This window comes from Lepidochelys olivacea (genome assembly GCF_965140295.1).
Source record: "Lepidochelys olivacea isolate rLepOli2 genome assembly, chromosome: 3".
Lineage (NCBI taxonomy): Eukaryota > Metazoa > Chordata > Testudines > Cheloniidae > Lepidochelys > Lepidochelys olivacea.
In genome coordinates, this window is record NC_140413.1 from 197,294,583 (window position 1) to 197,315,263 (window position 20,681).

At 44.4% G+C, this 20,681-nt stretch overlaps 1 protein-coding gene across 10 annotated transcripts in view; it reads right to left on the reverse strand.

Moving 5' to 3' along the window:
- The window catches only part of EHBP1 (EH domain binding protein 1), a 410,447-nt gene that overhangs the window by 302,099 nt on the left and 87,667 nt on the right, over positions 1-20,681 (reverse strand). For 8 of the 10 annotated variants that reach the window (XM_084623074.1, XM_084623082.1, XM_084623081.1 and 5 more), the window contains exons 1-2: positions 19,126-19,427; positions 17,627-18,050 (exon numbers count right to left, since the gene is read on the reverse strand). In XM_084623074.1, coding sequence (XP_084479200.1) covers positions 17,627-17,730 — 104 coding nt within the window. In that variant the 5' untranslated portion in view covers positions 17,731-18,050; positions 19,126-19,427. Of the gene's footprint in view, positions 1-17,626; positions 18,051-18,321; positions 18,509-19,125; positions 19,428-20,681 lie in introns of those variants that run through there. The other 2 variants (XM_084623075.1, XM_084623076.1) reach the window with 2 other exon arrangements.

The following is a 20,681-nucleotide window of genomic DNA, read 5'->3' on the forward strand; positions in this document are numbered from 1 at the left end:
AGATAATGGTCATCTTTTCTTTAACCTAAAAGGAATTGGATTGGGTCTTTTGTTTCCCTTTTCAACAAAATACATTTAGATATCGGAGGCCTGATCGATACAGTTTTTGTACCCGTATAACTACTGCAGTTAGTTGGAAAAAAAACCCACACTCCTCAATAATATAATCCTACTATGAACGCAGTTATAAAGCTACCTTAAACCAGCATAGCTTATTCCCCTTCCTGTAGGGGAATACCAGTATAAGCACCTTTATACTGGAATCACTGCATCAACACTGGGAGCGGAGCAGTTGTACCGCTTTATCTATGTCAGTAGAGTAAAGCACTATAACTTTTGTGTGAAGCCACGGCCTGAGACATACGTATTGTATGTATTATTTGTTCTGCAAAATCAAGTCTGAAGGCTCAGTGCAGTATGAATTGCTCCTGTTTTAACTAGATCTAGACTGTTCTCAGTGGTAGCAGATGACAGAACAAGGAATAATGGTCTCAAGTTGCAGTGGGGGAGGTTTAGGTTGGATATTAGAAAACACTATTTCACTAGGAGGGTGGTGAAGCACTGGAATTGGTTACCTAGGGAGGTGGTGGAATCTCCTTCCTTAGAGGTTTTTAAGGTCAGGCTTGACAAAGCCCTGGCTGGGATGATTTAGTTGGAGATTGGTCCTGCTTTGAGCAGGGGGTTGGACTAGATGACTCCTGAGGTCCCTTCCAACCCTGATATTCTAGGATTCTAACATAATGGACATATTCTGGCACAAGAGTTATGCTTAGTCAATGTTCACACAGCAGCTTTGTCTCTAATGATATTTGGTTTCAGGTACGAGGAATTATTTGACAAGGGATTTTAACAATTCTGTCCCTGCTCAAGTGAGCACCCCAACTACTGTGCTATGGTCATTCTAACTCTCTCTCTGGCCCAATTAATATTTAATTAATTATTTAATTAAAGTGGAACAACAACAGAAATTGATGGAGACGGACAGACTATTCCATAGTGTAGTGCTTAGGGCACTCACCTAAGAGGTGGCAGATCCCTGTTCAAATCCTCTCTCCTCATCAGAGGGGGGGGAGGGAGGGGACTAGAATCATTTGTTTCCTACACCCTGGGTGAGTGCTCGAGCCACTAGAATAAAGATTGTAAGGGAGGTCATCATCCTCTCCCTCCCCGCAGCTGTTTTGCGTGGCAGTAGGCAGCCTCTGAGTACTCCTGCTAGATCAGCCCCCACATGCCACTCCTACCAGATCAGCCCTGACATGGCACAGAAGAGTGCCTATCTTTCTTTCAGCAGGAGATAGAGGTCTAGAGATAGGCATCACTGCACATACCTAGAGGCAGAAACATAGGTGCCTAGGGAACTTTTAGCACAAAAACTTAGGCACCAAGAGAGTTAAGCAGGTTTAGATTACACAGAGAAGAGGTTTTGTCAATTGCAGTGCCTAAGATCAAGACTTAGTGGGCCCCTTTCCACATGACTTACCCAAGATCACACAGGAAGACTGGGGCAGAGTCATGAAATGAAATAGATCACCCAAGTTCAGTGCTTTAGCCACAAGACAATTCTTATGCACAAAGTCAGTGTCTCAATCATTCCTATAACCTAAGGTTGTGATCTCCATTCTTGTGAATGCTTGCACAGTTGCTTGTTTTAGTGGTGGTTTTCAGTAGTAAATCTTCTTAGTTAGTGCCCTTGACAGACTTAACTTTAATGCAACAAAGTTTGTATTCCAGAGTTACCTTCGATAGTTGGAAGTCTGAAATTTAATATGATGCTGGGCTCCCTCTGCTTCATAAGAAAAGCTTTACATATTGCCTTCCTGAAAGTGAACTAAAGCCCCTTTTGTCAGCCATGCAGAGATTTACCCAGAGCAGGTCTGACTGTTACTGGCTCCCTGGTACTTCTCTCTGTCCAGCCCGGACTACCATCCTCTCAGATAATCTCTAACCAGTCCTCGATGCTTGAGTTCATTTCCCAGACAGGCCATGTTCCCTGGCTGCAGTCCCACTCACTCGCTTTGACCATGAGGTAAGCCTACACCTTGGGGTCAACAAATATCCTTGCTCCCTGGCTCCAGAAATATTTACCACTCATCTTCTAACCATATTCTGAGTGATAGTGGGGGGTGAGAGAAACAGTACAGAAGACACTGACATGTTTTTGTATGCAATATTGCTGCTGCATTTCTTTAAGTTATACATTCTTTAATAACACTGCTATGTGCACATACTTAAAAAATTACTTTGCACTCTGTCTACAACTCAAGAACAGTGAAAGCTGCACTGAAGTCTACTCTAACGGTGAAACCCTGTCTGAAGAGACCTGTGTGCTAGCTGACCCCTTCTCACTGTGTCAGGTGCAATTCTGTTGGGTCTGTAATTAAAGGTCACCTTTAACAGGCAATCAGCATTCACTCACCTCTTGAATTCTCTTACTTATAAGAGACATCACTGTACTCCTGAACCACACAATGGATGTTTAGGGAAATAAATAAAATATACAGCCTGGGTAATTCATACTGGTCCTTTAAGAAGCAACCCGGACACCCCAGCAGACAGCCAGTCACTGGGTTGATGTGTTCTGGTTCAGCGTAGAGGAATCCCGCCTTTGGGCCACGGAATCCCATCAGATTTTCATAGGCTGTGCACAGCAGCAAGTCCTACTCCCGGCCTCGTTTTCTGTAGAGTGGCACTCCATGCAGCACAAGGGCAGAATATCCCAAACAAGATCCTCTGCTTGTACAGCTGAACACCAGTGCCACTGCCAGGAAGTCACCACATCAGTGGGATGAGGGAAGCAGGGGTAGGATTCGTCCCTTGGTAGCACAATAGCCTTTTCAACTTTGTATTGCTCTAGTTCCCAGAAATGCTTCTGTGATCACATCTCCATAATTGGGATTGGCTCTAGTACTTCTCAGTGACCAATGCTAGTTTTCTAACTCCCAGCTGAAAGTCCCGTCTGCTGATCTAGGGCCACATCCTGTATTTTTTAAATACAGGACGAACACCCATTAAAAGTAAAAAAAAAGTCAAAAGGCATTTGGCCTGAATAAGCACTGGATCCTCAGGCAGAGAGTTACACTGAGGTGAAGACCAATGAAAACAAGAAAGATGCTGGGGACCTTCACAGCTGCTCTCACGAAAGTTCTGTTACATGTTTGAAACATTTATTTTTACTTACCATACATATTGTTCACGTTCAGGTCACTGATATATAGAAATAAGTATCTCCAACAGCTAATATTATCTTAGAACTGTTTCAGAGTAACAGCCGTGTTAGTCTGTATTCGCAAAAAGAAAAGGAGGACTTGTGGCACCTTAGAGACTAACCAATTTATTAGAGCATAAGCTTTCGTGAGCTACAGCTCACTTCCTCAGATGAGTGAGCTGTAGCTCACGAAAGCTTATGCTCTAATAAATTGGTTAGTCTCTAAGGTGCCACAAGTCCTCCTTTTCTTTTTGCGGTGTGGGGGGGTGGAGGGTGAGAAAACCTGGATTTGTGCTGGAAATCACTTTAGATAAGCTATTACCAGCAGGACAGTGGGGTGGGAATAGGTATTGTTTCATATTCTCTGTGTATATATAAAGCCTGCTGCAGTTTCCACGATATGCATCTGAGGAAGTGAGCTGTAGCTCACGAAAGCTTATGCTCTAATAAATTGGTTAGTCTCTAAGGTGCCACAAGTCCTCCTTTTCTTTTTGTCTTAGAACTGTGCAAGCATCCAGCCTCTAACATTAATTCATCTAGCAATCATCAATTCCTTTGTCTTAAACTATGTCATATAGTCTCCTTTTCTACTGAAATTCCCACAGGAAGAAGGGGGATGAGTGTGCAGAGATCTCAATATACTCATCCTTTTTTAATGGCAGATCCCTCCCACTATGATTGAAGGAGGGGTACCTGAGACCTGCAAGGAAATCCAGTTCCATCTTCCCAGCTCATAAGGCAGCCATGCAGACAGTGGGATCTTCCATTAGGCTCCTTACTCTGTGTGCCACTCCTGGCAGCATAATTCACTCAGGAACCACGCTGCCAGGGGCTCACTCTCCCAATCATTAAAGGATGTTCAAGCTGTGGAGTGGGAGTTATGTTGCAATGAGTAGGGAATCTGAGCACTTCTGAGGGGCTTCTACAGGCTGCGGGGGTGGAGGGGACGCAGAAGGAAGAAAGCCATATAGTTTATCCTCACTCCTTCCATGAGTTAAACTTTCTGGCTGCCCATGTGCACCAAAGCACAGAAGAAAGATGAGAATGGGGATCCTGTTCCACCAGGCTGACAAGAAAGCAGCTTTCTGTTTCTTGGGACCCAGGGGTTTTGTAGTGGTTTTATTGTCGTCATTATTATTTTTAAGAACACTAGTAGCTCTCACAAGATGGAGCATAAATGTGTCACCCTAATTTATCTCATGACTACACTGAAGCGGAGAGCATGACTCCCAGCCCAGGTATACAAACGGGCTAGCTCTGCTCGAGTTAGCACATTAAAAATTGCAGTGCGGACATTGCAGCACAGGCTAGCCACCCAATACAAGCCTACCCGACCCCCTGGTAAGCAGCCAATAAAACATGTGTGTGAACGCAGTATTTCTCTTCCCTCTGTATAAACATTGGTGCCTTTGAAAAGTAACATTCTTTCTGTGTTCCACCAACTTTCAAGTTAACCTCCTGTCCCTTCATATATACTTGGCTGCCCAGCACCCCCAGATAACAACTATCTTCAACTTTCTCCTGAGCTAACAGTAATTCACTGACTCCAGCACAGTTACAGTTCCCATATCTTGAGTCCACATTCAGGTGGCTACCCCGCACCGCTGCTCATGCCACAATGTCTACACTGCTACTTTTAGCACACTAGCTCAAGCAGAACTAACACCCAGGCTGGGAGAGAGAATCCCAGATGCAGTGTAGACTAGTCTTCCATGTTTTCCTATACTTTAAAATAACTCAAGGAAAAATCTTCTATAATTTTGCAGACCTTACCATTAACAATGAATCAAGGCAGAGCCCTGCATATGGCATTCACTGCTAAATGAAGAAGCATTTCACAATGTCTGTTCTACGTCTATAAAAATATTTTAGGACAAATGTATTGAATTTAAAGAGTCAGCATATTTTCTAGGAGGTGATAGACTTTTGGCATGTAATGCTTTACCAGGGTTCACTCCTCAGTACAGAGTTGGCCCCTGAGCACAGGACCTCATACTCCTGTCCCCACACTTCCTGCTAAGCCCATGAGACAAGCTGGTGTAGCTGTCCTTAGTGCTAGTAACCATATCAGCATTACTAGATTTACCAGAGGCAACTAATACTGCTAAGGCTACAAGCACCACCATGAGAGGGCATCCCAGGAACCGAAATAAGCAGGTAACACATATATCTTTACTGTCCTCCTCTGCTGCAGTGCAGCCCTTCTTGGGGCATTGACAGTGGGAGGTACACTTTGGTTAACAGCTGTGGAGCACAGGGGCACAAGACAAATTGACTCAGAATCAGTCCACTCCAAAATACAGATGACACAAAAAGATATAAAACCAATATAAAAATACTCCAATCAGGGGTCAAAAAATTAATTTTGCAAACAGAAAATACCCTAACATCAGAAGATGGAGGATATTAAAATTAAAATGCCCTTATCATACTGAAGGCATGGCACATTAAAAACACAGGCTTAATTTGCTCAAGAAAATGGGCTGCTTACAGCTCTCCTGAAACTGGGTAGTAGAAAAGATGCAAGTTATACATTTAATTTTCAGCTTTAAAAGGAAGGTTATTTCTGAGCTGAAGTTGTGTGGAAAGTACTAGTTTGGAAAAGATCCTTCTAGAATATATTCTCCCATTCTCTCAAAGGCCCGTATTCTTGTGGTGGAGCAGCTGGCATAATCTCTCCTTACAGGGATTCATCCGACTAAAGTTTTACTGCCGTGGACTGAAAAAAGCATCAGGACACCAACAACAGAGGAGATTCCCAGGACTTGCAGTAAGTATAGATGCTCAGGCTGCTTATAACACCGTCCCCAATTTCTTCAGGTCTTAGTCAGCAACTCCTATGATTAAACCAGCCACAAAGAGCTTTCTGAACCCAGTGGTTTTACGATTACTCTTGGATGCATTTCAGTGCTGATGAAAACTCAAACAGCATGTAGTATATGCAAAAAGTCCGCAGGAATAAAAATACCTTTAGTAATCGCACAGCCAGTTTCAAAATAGTACTCTGAAAAGACGTGCAGATGCTGGAGATAATAAGGCAGTTGTTTGAAGGGATGAAAAGTGATTTTAATCAAGAGAATGCAAAAAGCCATTAACAGATAAAGGAAGTACCATCATAGCGGATCTTTAAACTGTATATTGGTGAGCGAAAGAAAACCTATTCTTTGCACGAGAAGCATAAGAAGTGTTCCTTACGAGCTAAAGTAACTAATAATGGGAAACAGTCTACATATTCTTCAAACTATGGCTAATGAAAAACTAGACTCCTTGGCTTTGTGCAATTAGAAACTAAATGACAGAGAGAGGCAGGCCTCTTCGCTTTTTAGCATCCTTATAGAACAAAGTCCTGATGCAGAAACGAAAGAAAAAAAACATTTTATTTATGTTAACTTGCTTGACCCACAGACATTTGTTCCAAGTACTGTGTCCACTATGGGCTAAATTTGAAGCAGAGCTCAGTTCACATTAAGACACCAAAGCAAATGGCCAGATTTTTCAAAAGATTTCAGCTCACTTGGTGCAGAGCTCTTTTGAACATCTTGCCATAAGCATTGTAATGGCACTGTCGAGTGCAGAGCACATTTCAAAAATCCAGCCCCGCTTGTGGGTGTGAGCATTTGCAAAGCTAACCCTTAGCTCTTCTGAAAGTCAATTTTTCATAGCCCTTTTCAACTATTCAGGTTACCTACAGAAGTGGCCCGGACACTAATTCCATTTTTCCACAGTTACTAACCATCACCACCACAAACAGCCACACAACCAAGAACAAAAGAAAATAAACCATACATGGCTAACATGGCCAGAGTTATGGAGGTTGGGAGTGATGAGGCAGACTACAGTAATGACAAATAGAGGGGATGGTGTTACAGGACTAAGGCCCTTGCTGATACATTACAACTACACTGGCCACAGGTTAGCCCAGTGAACTCTCAGTTCGCTGGTGCAGTTCCTTATTTGAAAAGAACAGTAAGCTATTTTGACAGTTCTTTATTATTTTAAAACTTCTCCTATGCATTTTGATAAACAAAGGGATTCAGAATTTACTTAATTAGCCATCACTCAAAATAAAGGAAGTTTATGATGTGAATTGAGTAGCAGTATACATTGCACTGTGAACTGTATTAACAAGCTGGATTCTCTAATTACTTATTTTAATATGGGTTTTTTAATGCTAAAGTCAGTGGGTATGCAAAGAAGTTTTCCCAGGCTGATTGTGTACATCACTGCCTTGCTATTTATCATGAAGTGGTTCCTTGTTTTTCAAAAGCAGGATCTGAGTGCTATAATTGTATAGGTGTCAGTAAATTACTATTAGCTCAGGAGCAAATTAAAGATAGGTGTTATTCAGGGGCACTGAGCAGCCAAGTTTATATGAAGAGACTGTAGGATAGCTTGAAATCTAATGGAATACAAAGTACAAGTTATTTTTCAAAGGCACCAATTTTTATACAGAAGGAAGAGAAATACTGAGTCCAGAGAAATGTTTTATTGGCTGCTTATATTAAGTCATTTTAAATACCTCACGCAGATTGAAAACAACATATTGGATGTGTATGCAGAATAAAACCATAATCGTGTTTATCCCCAAAATTATTAATATTCAGGGCCTTGCAGATCCCACAATTTAGTAGCTGTAGAATCCACCCCTTGCTATAGAGTTGTGCTCTGGAAAATAAGATTCTTTTGTTTGTTAAAGGAAAAGTCATGGTTGTGAAGAAAACTTCAACGTGTAAACAGAAATAGACTTCACGCGACTACAGGCAGCCTGAAACAGGTGTGTCTGTGAATGTCTTATTCAACGCAATGAGTTGTGAACCTGGAATCCTAAAGATGACAACAGAGACGTCAGTGATGTTGGATATATATTTCTGGTAATTTTAGCTTTGGCCCCAGTCCTGAACTCTCTGCAATGCCTCCCCAGGTGCCAACAGTCAACTGTCAAAACCTCCAGCTTCCCACCTGACTGTTAATAAACTTCTTTAATCATTGTTAATACAGAAGTGTCTTATGTTGAAGACTGAAAATGCTAGGAAAGCATAAAACAGGGGCTGCTGTATTCACCATATTAGTTATTTGCACATTTACTGAAAACCTCCATTTTTAAAAATGGAATGTGAACAGCTGCAGAATTTCTAATCTCCTACAGAGGGCCACAGAACATAGTCACAGATGGACAGGAACCCTTGATGCTGTTCCACAATAGCGCAATAGCCTGCTGGAATTCTACTCCATCATCATGGAGAGGAAGATGCACACAAACTGAGTCACTAGGTATCCAAAGCAGAAGACTTCACAGACTCTTAAGAGCAGACAGGGAGATGCTTTTACAAATAAATAAATAGAACAGAGTTCCTGAACAGAGAAAAGCACACTGGAGCACCCACCCATGGAGTCCAGGACAGCAGGTAAGAGCAGGTCGGCTCCCACACACCCAGCGCGTGCTGCAGTCTCCTTACTAGGCAGAAGGCATGGGCCGTATTCCCAGAGCCAAATGCGCTGGCGTAGGAGCATCAGTTTAATAATACTGCGTAGGGCCCCATATATCCTAAGGATGGCCCAGTCAATAAGACATCCTTTCTCTCCGCACTCAAAAGAGAGACTTATTGAAATAAAAACCGACCCCTTACAGTGGATTTGTCCCATTATATTGGGCTATAATCCACTGGTTTTTTTGTGCACAATTCTTTTTCCTATTTCTAGGACACTGACTCAAGTCAAGAAATTTCAGGAATGAATTCTGTTTCTCAGAGAAACACAGTAACACTTCATTACAGGCCCAATTCTGCAAAGACTTACTATTAGGCACAGTGCTTAATTTCTGTAAATTGCCTCACTGGTAACAGTAAACACAATGCCCAGCAGCAAGTCTTTGTGGGATTGGGGCACAAGCATGCAGTATTGCCAATCCCAAGCATTCAATAATCATGAATCAAGCCCACAAGAGTCAAGACATTTTTTTAAAAAAAAAATTCAATCACAAACTCATTTTTAAACAAGCTTTTAGGTTATTTTTATTTGCCTTCCACTGTCGTGGCCTCTGGATTCATATTTTCAAGCTTTTCCCTATAAACTCAAGGGCTTCTATTTACATTTTTTTAAAAAAAATTTTATATATCATCACTTCAGGAACTAGGCCTTGAAGAACTGCACCAAATATCACAACACATGCAAAAAAAAAAAGAGAGAGAGAATGCACTGTGGAAATAAAGTAATCTAGCCATAACATTTTAGAACGGTAGAAGGAACAGCGCCAAGAAAATAACCTTAAAGTAAGCCTTTTGCATCTACCTAGCAAATCTATCTATAAAACATCCTAGAGATGTAGCGAGAAGCATTTCACACCCACCTCCGACTCCTCCCTCCCATATTTCTAAACTTCTTGGGGGGGGGGGGGGGAATAGCATAAAAAAAAAACAAAAAAACCCAACCAACAACAACCCACTAAACTCGATCAGAGGTTCCCTTCCTAGTAGTGCCCGGATGGCAATTCTGGGTAGCCATAAGGATGGTGGAGGGCAAGTAGAAAGATTGAACAGAAAGTGAGACAACGTAGAGGATAGAGTAGGGAATGAAAGATATAAGCATTAAGGAGCCAGTGACTGGAAAGGGGTTTGGCAGGAAGCAATCAGGGAGCCCAACAGCTACATGCTTGGGAGCAGGGACAAGAAAGAAAGGAGAACAGAGTTTCAGATGAGAAGGAGAAAGATTTTTAGAGCCCTGTGCAGATAAAAACTTTGTATCCACATCCAATCCACAAGTCGCAAAAATGGTCCACGGATGTAGATATAAAGCAGATATCTGCAGATTTGCAGGGCTCTACAGATTTTGATTTTGGGGGAAAGTGGGTAGCTCAGAGTGTGAGGGCTGAGAATTGATTTTGACTGTTGAGAAGGAATTCATTTTGATTTGTTGGAGAAGGGGGAAATTGATTTGTAAAAGCTGATTGTGGTTGTTGGTGGAGAACTAACTTTGATTTGAGAGTTGGTGAGGGTTAAAAACTGACTTTGATTTTGATTTTGGAGCTAGGGACAATTTTCAATATGGGAATCAGGGAAGCTGAATACAAATACAAAAAGAGGAGCAGAATTGATTTGAGAGAATAAAACCCTAACTTGTGAGGAGGGAGGGGGAGAGGGGGCTGAGCTAAGCCTTTTCCCATGCAAGCAGTGGCTCAAAAGGGAAAAGTGGCTACACTAAAATGTAAAGACTTTAAGAACTCCAGCTGTAAAACTGCAAATTGACCTTGCCTTGCCACACAATTATCCTTACTGAACAATCACACCCATATGCTCATGAGACTCTCCCCTGTGGGCCCAATCCTGCAAGGCACTGAGCACCTTCCTTCTCTCGACATGATCAGGCTCAGAGCAATCTCTATTTCTGCAACAGCCAGTAAATTCCAGTTCTTTCCTTCAGCGCTCAGGAGTTTGTTGGAAAGCAGAGACCGGAAGGCAAACTGACTAGAGTGAACTGTGGAATCTCAAAAAGTCTGAAGAATCTCTCCCATGCTCATTAAATACCAAATCTTAAGTTCTTGCAGCATCCAGTTATGAAACTACCATGGAGGAGAAAAACAGATGAAAAATATTCAAGTATTGCTTCATTTCCAAGAGAGAAAGATATTTTTAAGATGTAGGGACTAGTCTAGAATACCTCTATTTGATCCAAAAAGACATTTGTCACAAGAAAATTAAGCCTTTAGTCAGTGCAGGCAGTTTGAAAAAGAAGTCAAATCACTTTAGAAATGTAAAAGGTTTAGCAAAAAAGCATAATAAAAGCAAAGAGTTTTATACAGAAGGAATAGGCACAAGGAGGTGAATTCAGAAGCCCACTAAATTGGCACCCCTTACGGACTGTGCTGTGACTAAGGTGGGTCAATGAGGGCATCCGCCCAGGGCACAGAAATGGGGCAATGCGCAGGATCAGTCCGAGCAATGTCAGCGCCATTTCCCCCCTCCCCCGCCCAAGCAGCATCAGGCACAGCAGTGTCAGCCAGATCCCAGGGTGCTCAGCATTCCCCCCAGCCCTTCGCAGGCTCTCCCCAGTGCTAGACTGTGGCAGCGTGCTGAGTGCACTGGTTGGCTCCTATTGAGCATGCATACACGGACAGAGCATGCTCAGTAACATCTGCTGAAGGGGTCCAGAGGCAAAATTGGAGGTGGTGTGGGGGGGTTAAACTCATGGATGAGGCACTACCAGAGGGTGGCAGAAGGCAAAACCCTGGAACAGGGAGGGGCAGAGGGGGTAACAGTTACCCTGACAGGGTGAGACACCTGCAGTGTTTGCAAAAATAGGGTGGGGGCAGAGCGACTTTTTTATTTCCCCTCCCTCAGAACAGTCCCAGGGCTCTGTTTTTCAAGGCACAGGCATCCCAGTGCCTAGACATGGCAGCTCTTCTCGACCAGATATAACATACGGAGGTGCTGCAGGAGACTTGATTCCATGAAATATTTCACACACACACACAGTATCACACATTTTGAGTATTTAAAAGAATCCCTTATCAGTTTAATATGTCTGCATAAAGTCTCCTAGCAGTTCACAAATCTTTCTTATCTGCTGCTGTAATTCCCTGACCTGCACTCCCTTTGTTGTAATCCATTTTAAATATAGTTTTGCTCCTTCTATTTGTTTACTTTTGAAAATGTTATTTTTATTACTTTTAGCGCTTTGTCATTTACTTTTATCTCAGCTATCATTGTGCTATTTAGTTTAGATTTTAATAGCAAATATTCATTGAAAATATTTATAATCAAAGGGTTGCTAGTATTTTTAGTAATGACAGGTGTGTTTTAGCATTGCACTTCCTATGTTTTTACTGTGTTTTTTAATTTGGAATTTTTAATTCTACATTTTTTTCTTTTTATAGCACAATTTTATTCTGTAGGACCATGTGACTTCCAATCTAACTATTTCCTAGCCTGGTGTCAAAACTTCTTCATTTTCACTTGTTCCACCAATGGAGATTGCCTCTCTCACCATTACTTTGCCTCTCAATCCGCTCTTAGTACTTTTTCGCATATCACTGCTCGTGGGTAGAACAATATAGTCACTAAGGGCAGTATACTATCTCATATTAACAGGTTTCAGAGTAACAGCCGTGTTAGTCTGTATTCGCAAAAAGAAAAGGAGTACTTGTGGCACCTTAGAGACTAACCAATTTATTAGAGCATAAACTTTCGTGAGCTACAGCTCACTTCATCAGATGCATATCGTGGAAACTGCAGCAGACTTTATATATACACAGAGAATATGAAACAATACCTCCTCCCACCCCACTGTCCTGCTGGTAATAGCTTAAAGTGATCATCAGAATTTCTAAAAATTCTAAAAAAATTTCTAAAAAAAGGCCCACCTGATGATCACTTTAGATAAGCTATTACCAGCAGGACAGTGGGGTGGGAGGAGGTATTGTTTCATATTCTCTGTGTATATATAAAGTCTGCTGCAGTTTCCACGATATGCATCTGATGAAGTGAGCTGTAGCTCACGAAAGCTTATGCTCTAATAAATTGGTTAGTCTCTAAGGTGCCACAAGTACTCCTTTTCTTTTTATCTCATATTAAATCCTTCTCAAAGGCAAAAATCTCTTGTAAGTTTTCCTGAACGCAAGAATGGCCGTACTGGGTCAGTAATGGTCCATCAAGCCCAGTATCCTGTCTTCCAATAGTGGTCAATGCCAGGTGCTTCAGAGGGAATGAACAGAACAGGCAGTCATTGAGTGATCCTGTCATCCACTCCCAGATTCTGGCGATCAGAGGCTAGGGATACGGACACCTAGAGCATGGGGTTTCATCACTGACCATCTTGGTTAATAGCCATTGATAGACCTGTCCTCTAGGAACTTACCTAATTCTTTTTCAAACCCAGTTATAGGTCCATGATTGCTTGACGACCATAAGAATTCACAAATCATAAGGTATACACCCCCAAGTCATGAAATTTTTTTTATTTTATTTTGAAAAGATCCGTGATATTGGTTCCTTTTATGCGTCTTTTTGTTCCTGAGCCATTAGGGTGCAGAAGGCCCAGATCCACAAAAGTAGGAGTCTAAACCCCTGAGTGAATCCTGGCCTCGCTTCAGACTTTTGCCGTTACCTCTCCCAAACAATTCATATATCCAAGGCCATATCTATACTACAAACTTATGTTAACTCAAGTTATGTCAGCATATTGTCACCGCAGCTGTATGTCACTGGTGTGCATGCCTACTTGACTCCTTGTGTCCGTGGCAAGTGTTCTCACCAAGAGTGCTTGTACTGATTCAGAGTGCGGTGCACTATGGGTATGTATTAACCACGTGTCACAATTTTCTGCCTCTCACCTTTGTCACCCTCTGGTCTAGGGGTAGCAAATTTGTGATGGATGGTTGATGCCCTATCACAATTTGCTACTCCTAGACCAGATGATGGGATAAGTGAGAGGGAGCAAATTGACAGGTGTACCTGGGCAGGCACACCCCATAGTTTGAAATACTCCACGCTAAATGGAAGGCAGAAATCTGGGGAGGCGTTTGACCCTGCAAGGTCCCCCTGCTTCACCTCGAAGTGGTACAAATACACTTGCTCACCCCAGGTGCTAAAATGCTTAGTTACAGCTCTGTGGTCACTTATTATTTCTTGTCATAATCTCAATGTTCTTAACAGTGAATGTGTTGCCTCTTGATATTAGAAGCATCTGATAAGAAACAATACATAAGGAGCTTAGCAACAGGTTTAAAATCAACTCTAAGATTCAGGCCTCTCTCAATAGAAGCTTATTTATTAAATATATTGTGGTAGAATCTTTGGGGCCTAGTTAGGACCCAAATTTGCTAGGCAGCGTATAAATGAGCAAAACAACAACAGTCCTTGCCACAGAGAGCTCACAGTCTAAGGGGATATCAGCAATTTCATTTCTTATACACTGTGGCCGACACGAGTGCATTTCCAGATGCTCAAAGCAATCACACATTTACAGAGGAGCTTCGTTTGTTGGATTCTTCCATTGAGACTGACTGAGCTAGACATGCAATCTAACAGAGTCACCAAATTACTCCCTCCACAGGTACTAAATACATTAATGTTTCAGATAAAGAACAAGTTTTGCTCTGGCAACCCAGATAGTGCAACCGATGGCTGTTCGGGGGGCCTGTATGAACATGAGTTTGGTGGTTTTCAGTCCAATTCCCACTGACTAGGTGTCCACACCATAAAAAGCACACCACCACCATTTGTACTAGATAGAAGCTGGGCCAAGGACTGAATGAACGGAGGATAAGCTATCCCCTCCCTACTATATGTACTTCATCCAGGTTAAGGCTGAAGTACATTAGCAAGGCTGCAAAGCCTGTACTTCCCCCACCTGTTTTAGGGTAAGCAGAGGATGTCAGAAGCCAGGGCTATCAAGCCAGCACCTTTTATATACACTAAACTCATGTGATTGATGTAAAAAGATCAAATTTTTGAGGTATCTAGAGTCACAAATCCACATTAAAGACCCAGACCATTTTTTTTTTTAAACGTAGGGAATCTAAATTAGTGACCTGATTTTCAGAGGTACTGAACGGCCATAACTCTTAAATGCTTCAGTGGGAATTTGCAATGCCATATTTGAGCTCAGAAAAAGCAGGTTTGTTCAGTTAAACACCTGAAAATAAGATTTTACAATGAAGTGCTAACATCTTTAAATGTACCATCACAATTAATAAAGTGATCAATGATATCTCTGGAAGTAGCCATCTATAATCATTAATAGCAGCAAGCAGTAGAAACTACAGAGTCCAGGAAAAGCAAGACTGAAAATCCCTTCACTATGCTGGACATGTGCTGCTTACTGAGAAATAATCCAATTAAAGAGTAAAGCAGCAACACAAGAGTGTTTGTGACCTCCTACATAACCAGCATAGCTATCAGCTTGAGGAACAAGTGTATTCAGACCACCACATGAAAATTCAGATCAATACAAGAAAAACAAAAAACAAAAATGTACTCCAAAACAAAATGAAGGTATTAGAACTTTGCAAGAATACATCTAATGTTGCACTGTGCAACTGACCAATTACAAAACAATGAAATTCACAAGATAAATCCATTTTTGATAAGTTAAAACAACAAAAGATTATTTCTTCTTATCTTCAAATTGTAAATAAGCATTCTTCCTGTTGAGTTCATAGGCAACTTTTCTCCCAGCCATATTTTGCTTTGGTTGTGTTTATGACTGCATTGTCATTTATTTTAAAATATGAATGGATCATTATTTTCTTACAGAACCACTGTATTGTTGGAGTGCCAATACATTAAAATAACACTTAGTGTTTACTACATTTCCCATCAAAAGGCACTTACAGCATGGACCTACAAGAATATAGTGTAGCTCTGTTGTTCCAATGACGCATCATATACACATTAGGCCTGACTTCAAAAAGAGGCAGGGCAGAGACGGTTAGTTTCTCATATTTTGTTGTCACTCACGCCAATTCTGCTCTTTACACCCAGCCATAAACTCAGATGCAAGCTTAAAAAAAAGACAGCATTGCTCACCAGCACACGGAAATTAGTGTCTATTTCAGAGGCAGCAAAAGCTGTACTTAAAATGTTATAAAATATTTTTATCATTCCTGTGTTTTATACAGAATTTCCATTTGTGGAAGAAACATTTAATTTTAACTCTCATGCTTATGGAACATTTTTGTCTTAAGACGGTTTCCTCTTTTTTAAAGAGTGTAGAGGAGTCAACAAATCAAGTGATTGTATAGGGTGGATTTGCTTTATTTGTTAAAAGACTCATCTCTGAAACATTTCACAACAGTGTGGTTATCCTGGTTACCAATATGGGCCTAGATCCTATAAACATTTACACCAGGGTAGTCAAATTTTTTTTTTTGTCAAAGTCCAAATTTCTTGATCAAGGTATAGTCAAGGTCTATATTCCAGAAAAACATTTTTCACACTGCAACAACAATAATGACAATAAGTAAATAAAAAGTTTTAGCAGTGCGTTCAAAAGCATCTGGCAGTCTGGATTTGGCCTGCAGCCTGCCTATTGACTGCCCCGATTTACATCTATGTGGAGTGTAAACCAGTGACACTACCCACATGAATTAAGTTATGTCAAACTGACTAGTTTAGCTTTGTTGATCAAGCTAAATGCCATGTACAAAAGTAACAGAAGCACAAGCAGTAAAATAGGCTTGATACAGTAATTACTGGATCAGATTCTACAGCCTGTTCTATACAGGAGATCAAACTAGTTGATCATAGTGATTTCTTCTGGCCTTAAAAAACTATTCAAATCAATTAGATTTTCTAGATTGTAAAGATTATTAAAACTGAAATAGAGTTAATATCAAAAGTGCAGAGAACGCTTTTAAAAGTGATTATTAATTTGACAGTGCCCCTTTAAGATAGGGGTAATATGAGGATTCAAGTATGTTGGATTGATATTTCTAAAAATTTAACTGAGCAGAAGCAATTACTCATAACTACTAAAAGCAGCCAATGCTAGTGCCAAGCTGGCCAACAAGAAGAAAAGCCAAGTGATAGAAACTAAGTTTTAAGTTTGCTACAGATGATTTACCGTGATGTTTTGCAAGTTTCCAAGCATGCTCACTTCCCACTGACATTACAGAACTGAGTCAGTTATGAACATGAAAAATAATGCAAACCCTCCTGAACTACTAATATATAACTTCAGTTTTAGTATAATGTATTTTAATGTGATTTTTTTGTCTTTGCATAGTAAAACAAAAAACACCAAAAACAAAACCTAGATCCTGGTCCTCTATGCAAAACAAGACAAAAAAATCCCATCAGCTCTAGGATTCCACTTTGCATAAGGAGAGAGGTGGACTGGAACAGACCCATACAGTTAATTGCTTGCTGCAGTCTAGCCAGCTCTAAGTATGTTCCACTGGGCCATTACAGCATGAAATTCTTGTCTGACTAAGCAAATAACTCAAAATAATTCCCAAGGCTCTGTGTCCTCACTCTTCCCATTCAAAAGACGAAAGGGGAAAGAGAAGTCTTTAGACAAGAAAAGTCATATCTACCCAGAATAAAATAAGATACACTATTATTGGTCTTGAAAAATGTGTCAAATCTATCAATGTAACCCTTTGATGTTATAGTTGGCTTATCATACCCATCTCTGAGACCTGGGGTGACATTTGGAAAAGTTTCCTTTAAAAAACATGAACTTTGATTTTTAGCAGCCTTATATCTAATAAATGCACAGTCTAATACTGCTGCAACCACCTAAGATGATCAAATTAGAGTGCAATAATTAACCTCATAGGGGTGGAAAGCACTTGTTAAGAGAGAGATCTGCACCCCACCTAGCAGCTTCTGCACTAAAGGAGGGAAACCACACAGTGGAACAGGCAACGGCCATGCTCCAGCACCAGCAACTCACTTGACCACTTCAACAGTTGACACTTCTTACCATTTCTTGGTGCACTCAACCATCAGCTCCTGGTAAGAGGCCACAAACTGGAACTTGGATGCATGTTTCCCAACACGTTGCAGTCTCTTCCAAACTGAAGCCATGACGATGAGAAAATATCAGGGTCCAACACACAGTTGCAGTTCTTGGATCTAGCAAAGCAGGTTTAACAGTGTATGTACCCAATGCTCAGGGTTCTACATATAAATACACCAAAAATGATGCACAAGAAAGAGCCTGAGGTGATGTTTAGGCCTCATGTTCTATCTCTCCTTTTCACAGGGTAAATCCCAGTCTAGGTGAATGGCACACTATTCGCTGGGAGCATCACGAGACATGACTGGGCGAATGAGTGATTGAAAAGAAGTTCCCTCATGGAGTCATCATTCCTTCTCATATGCTGGGTGATCTGCCGACTGCCAGACTGGAAAACAAACCAGAAAGGGGGAGAAACAGTGGTTAATGTGTTACATGCTATGATGTTGCAATTGTACAGAACCTTGTACCTTTCATCCATAGCAAACCACAACACACACCCCGTCCCCCGTCCCCAAATAATTAAATAAATAAATAAGAATAAAAATGCAGCAGCAATTTCAGGAATGCAAAGTCCATCTGGAAACAAATCAACATGTTCTTTTATCAGCACCATCAACAACAAAAAAGCACAGGTCAGGGCCATCCTAAAGCCTTACCAAGCATCTCCTGGAAGCAGTGCAGAAAGCAGCTGAGGTGCTGCCAATATGCACCCACAGGGAGGGACAGACGGGAAGCAAAGACAAGTTCTTTGTCTTCCAGCTGATGACAAAAGGTGTAACAGTTGTTTCCTCCCCCCACTCCTCTCCCCAGGGGAGTGTGTGCATACACTGTATGCAAGAGGGTGTTGATGCTGTAAATGTTCATGCTAAGGGAAAGAGGAGACAAGGATATTTCCTGAGCTGGGGCTCCCTAGGATCCCCATCTCCCTCACCGCACTGAAACGCTTCTCCCTCCTGCCTAGAGAAACAAGAAACAGAGAAACATGCATCATCTCTAGGGAAAGGGCAGAGGCATGCAAGGGGTGGCTAAATCCCCTCCTCCTGGGCAGGGGAGCTGCTAGGCGTGAGGGGTGAAATCTCTGGCCTGTAAAAGGCGGAAAGGCTGATGCCCCCGGTGGGAGACGGGAGGGGATGAAGGGGGGGAGATGGGATGGGATGAAATATGCAGGGGGCTGGTGGGGAGATGGGATGAAACGGCGGGGGGGGGGAAGCCCGGGGGCGGGGAGGCAGCTCTCCACGCTGAGCGCGGTCCCCCTTGCCTCCCCAGCCGTGTGTCACCGCTGCTGATGAGCTGCTAGCGCCGGTCCCCGGCAAAGCAGCGGGCCCAGCGGAGGCAGGACCGGAGCCCGGGATGAAGCTGCCTGGGGCCGGCAGCCAGGGCTGGAGGGGGCAGGACCCAGCGGGATCCCGGGTAACCCAGGCGGCAGGAGCAGCCGGGGGCCCAGCCCCCCCTCTACCTACCTTCCCGCGGCTCCTCGCAGGGCTAATCCCGGCCGGGCTGGAGCGGGCACCACGCAGGGCTAGCGCCGCTGCCCCTTACCGCCGCCGCACCGGGGGCCGGTCCATCCCTCCGGGGGCCACCTGGCACAGCGGGGCACAAGCCGCTCCAGGCGCCCCTGCCCCCCAAGGAACAGTCCAGGGCTCCCCGCAACCGCTCACTCCACAGCCATCACCCTCCGCCTGGAGAACCGCGCCGCTCACACTAACTCGCCTCCCCTCCACCACCACCACCCAACCTCACTGCTCTGGGGACACCATTGGCAGAGGCGTGAGCCTGCCCAACAGCGCGAAAGTTAATTGGCTGAGGACCGACGTCGATCATTCAGTGGGCAGAGACGAGGACCTCGCACAGGGAGGCAGGGATCCTGTCTCGCACTCTGATTGGCTGCTGTGCTGGAGGGCGGGGTTGTTTTTATTGCGGAGCCTGGCGACTGGTGAGTGATGGTGTCAATGAGCGAACGCTATCGAGCCATTGGTTGGTGTCTCCCAGGTGTCGAGTGGATTCAGGGAGGGAGGCGGCGTGTGGGGAGTTCTCACTCTGGGGGAGGGGGAAGTGATGCGAGCGAGCGAGCGAGGCTCCTCGTTTGGGGTGAGGGGCGAGACGGAGCTTCCCTCACAGACAGACCTGTCCGCATCTCGCTCACTGGGGGGGGGGGGAGATTCCCTCACACAGACCCCACCCCGGGCCCCCCTCTCTCACTGGGGGGGGACCCTCCCCCTCACGGACCCCGCACCGGGCCCCCCTCTCTCACTGGGGGGACCCACCCGCGCACGGACCCCGCACCGGGCCCCCCTCTCTCACTGGGGGGGGGGACCCTCCCCCTCACACAGACCCCACCCCGGGCCCCCCTCTCTCACTGGGGGGGGGACCCTCCCCCTCACGGACCCCGCCCCGGGCCCCCCTCTCTCACTGGGGGGACCCACCCCCGCACGGACCCCGCCCCGGGCCCCCCTCTCTCACTGGGGGGGGACCCTCCCCCTCACACAGACCCCACCCCGGGCCCCCCTCTCTCACTGGGGGGGGACCCTCCCCCTCACGGACCCCGCCCCGGGCCCCCCTCTCTCACTGGGGGGACCCACCCCCGCACGGACCCCGCCCCGGGCCCCCCTCTCTCACTGGGGGGGACCCTCCCCCTCACGGACCCCGCCCCGGGCCCCCCTCTCTCACTGGGGGGACCCTCCCCCTCACGGACCCCGCCCCGGGCCCCCCTCTCTCACTGGGGGGACCCACCCCCTCACGGACCCCGCCCCGGGCCCCCCTCTCTCACTGGGGGGGGACCCTCCCCCTCACGGACCCCGCCCCGGGCCCCCCTCTCTCACTGGGGGGACCCACCCCCGCACGGACCCCGCCCCGGGCCCCCCTCTCTCACTGGGGGGGACCCTCCCCCTCACGGACCCCGCCCCGGGCCCCCCTCAATCACTGGGGGGACCCTCCCCCTCACGGACCCCGCCCCGGGCCCCCCTCTCTCACTGGGGGGACCCACCCCCTCACGGACCCCGCCCCGGGCCCCCCTCTC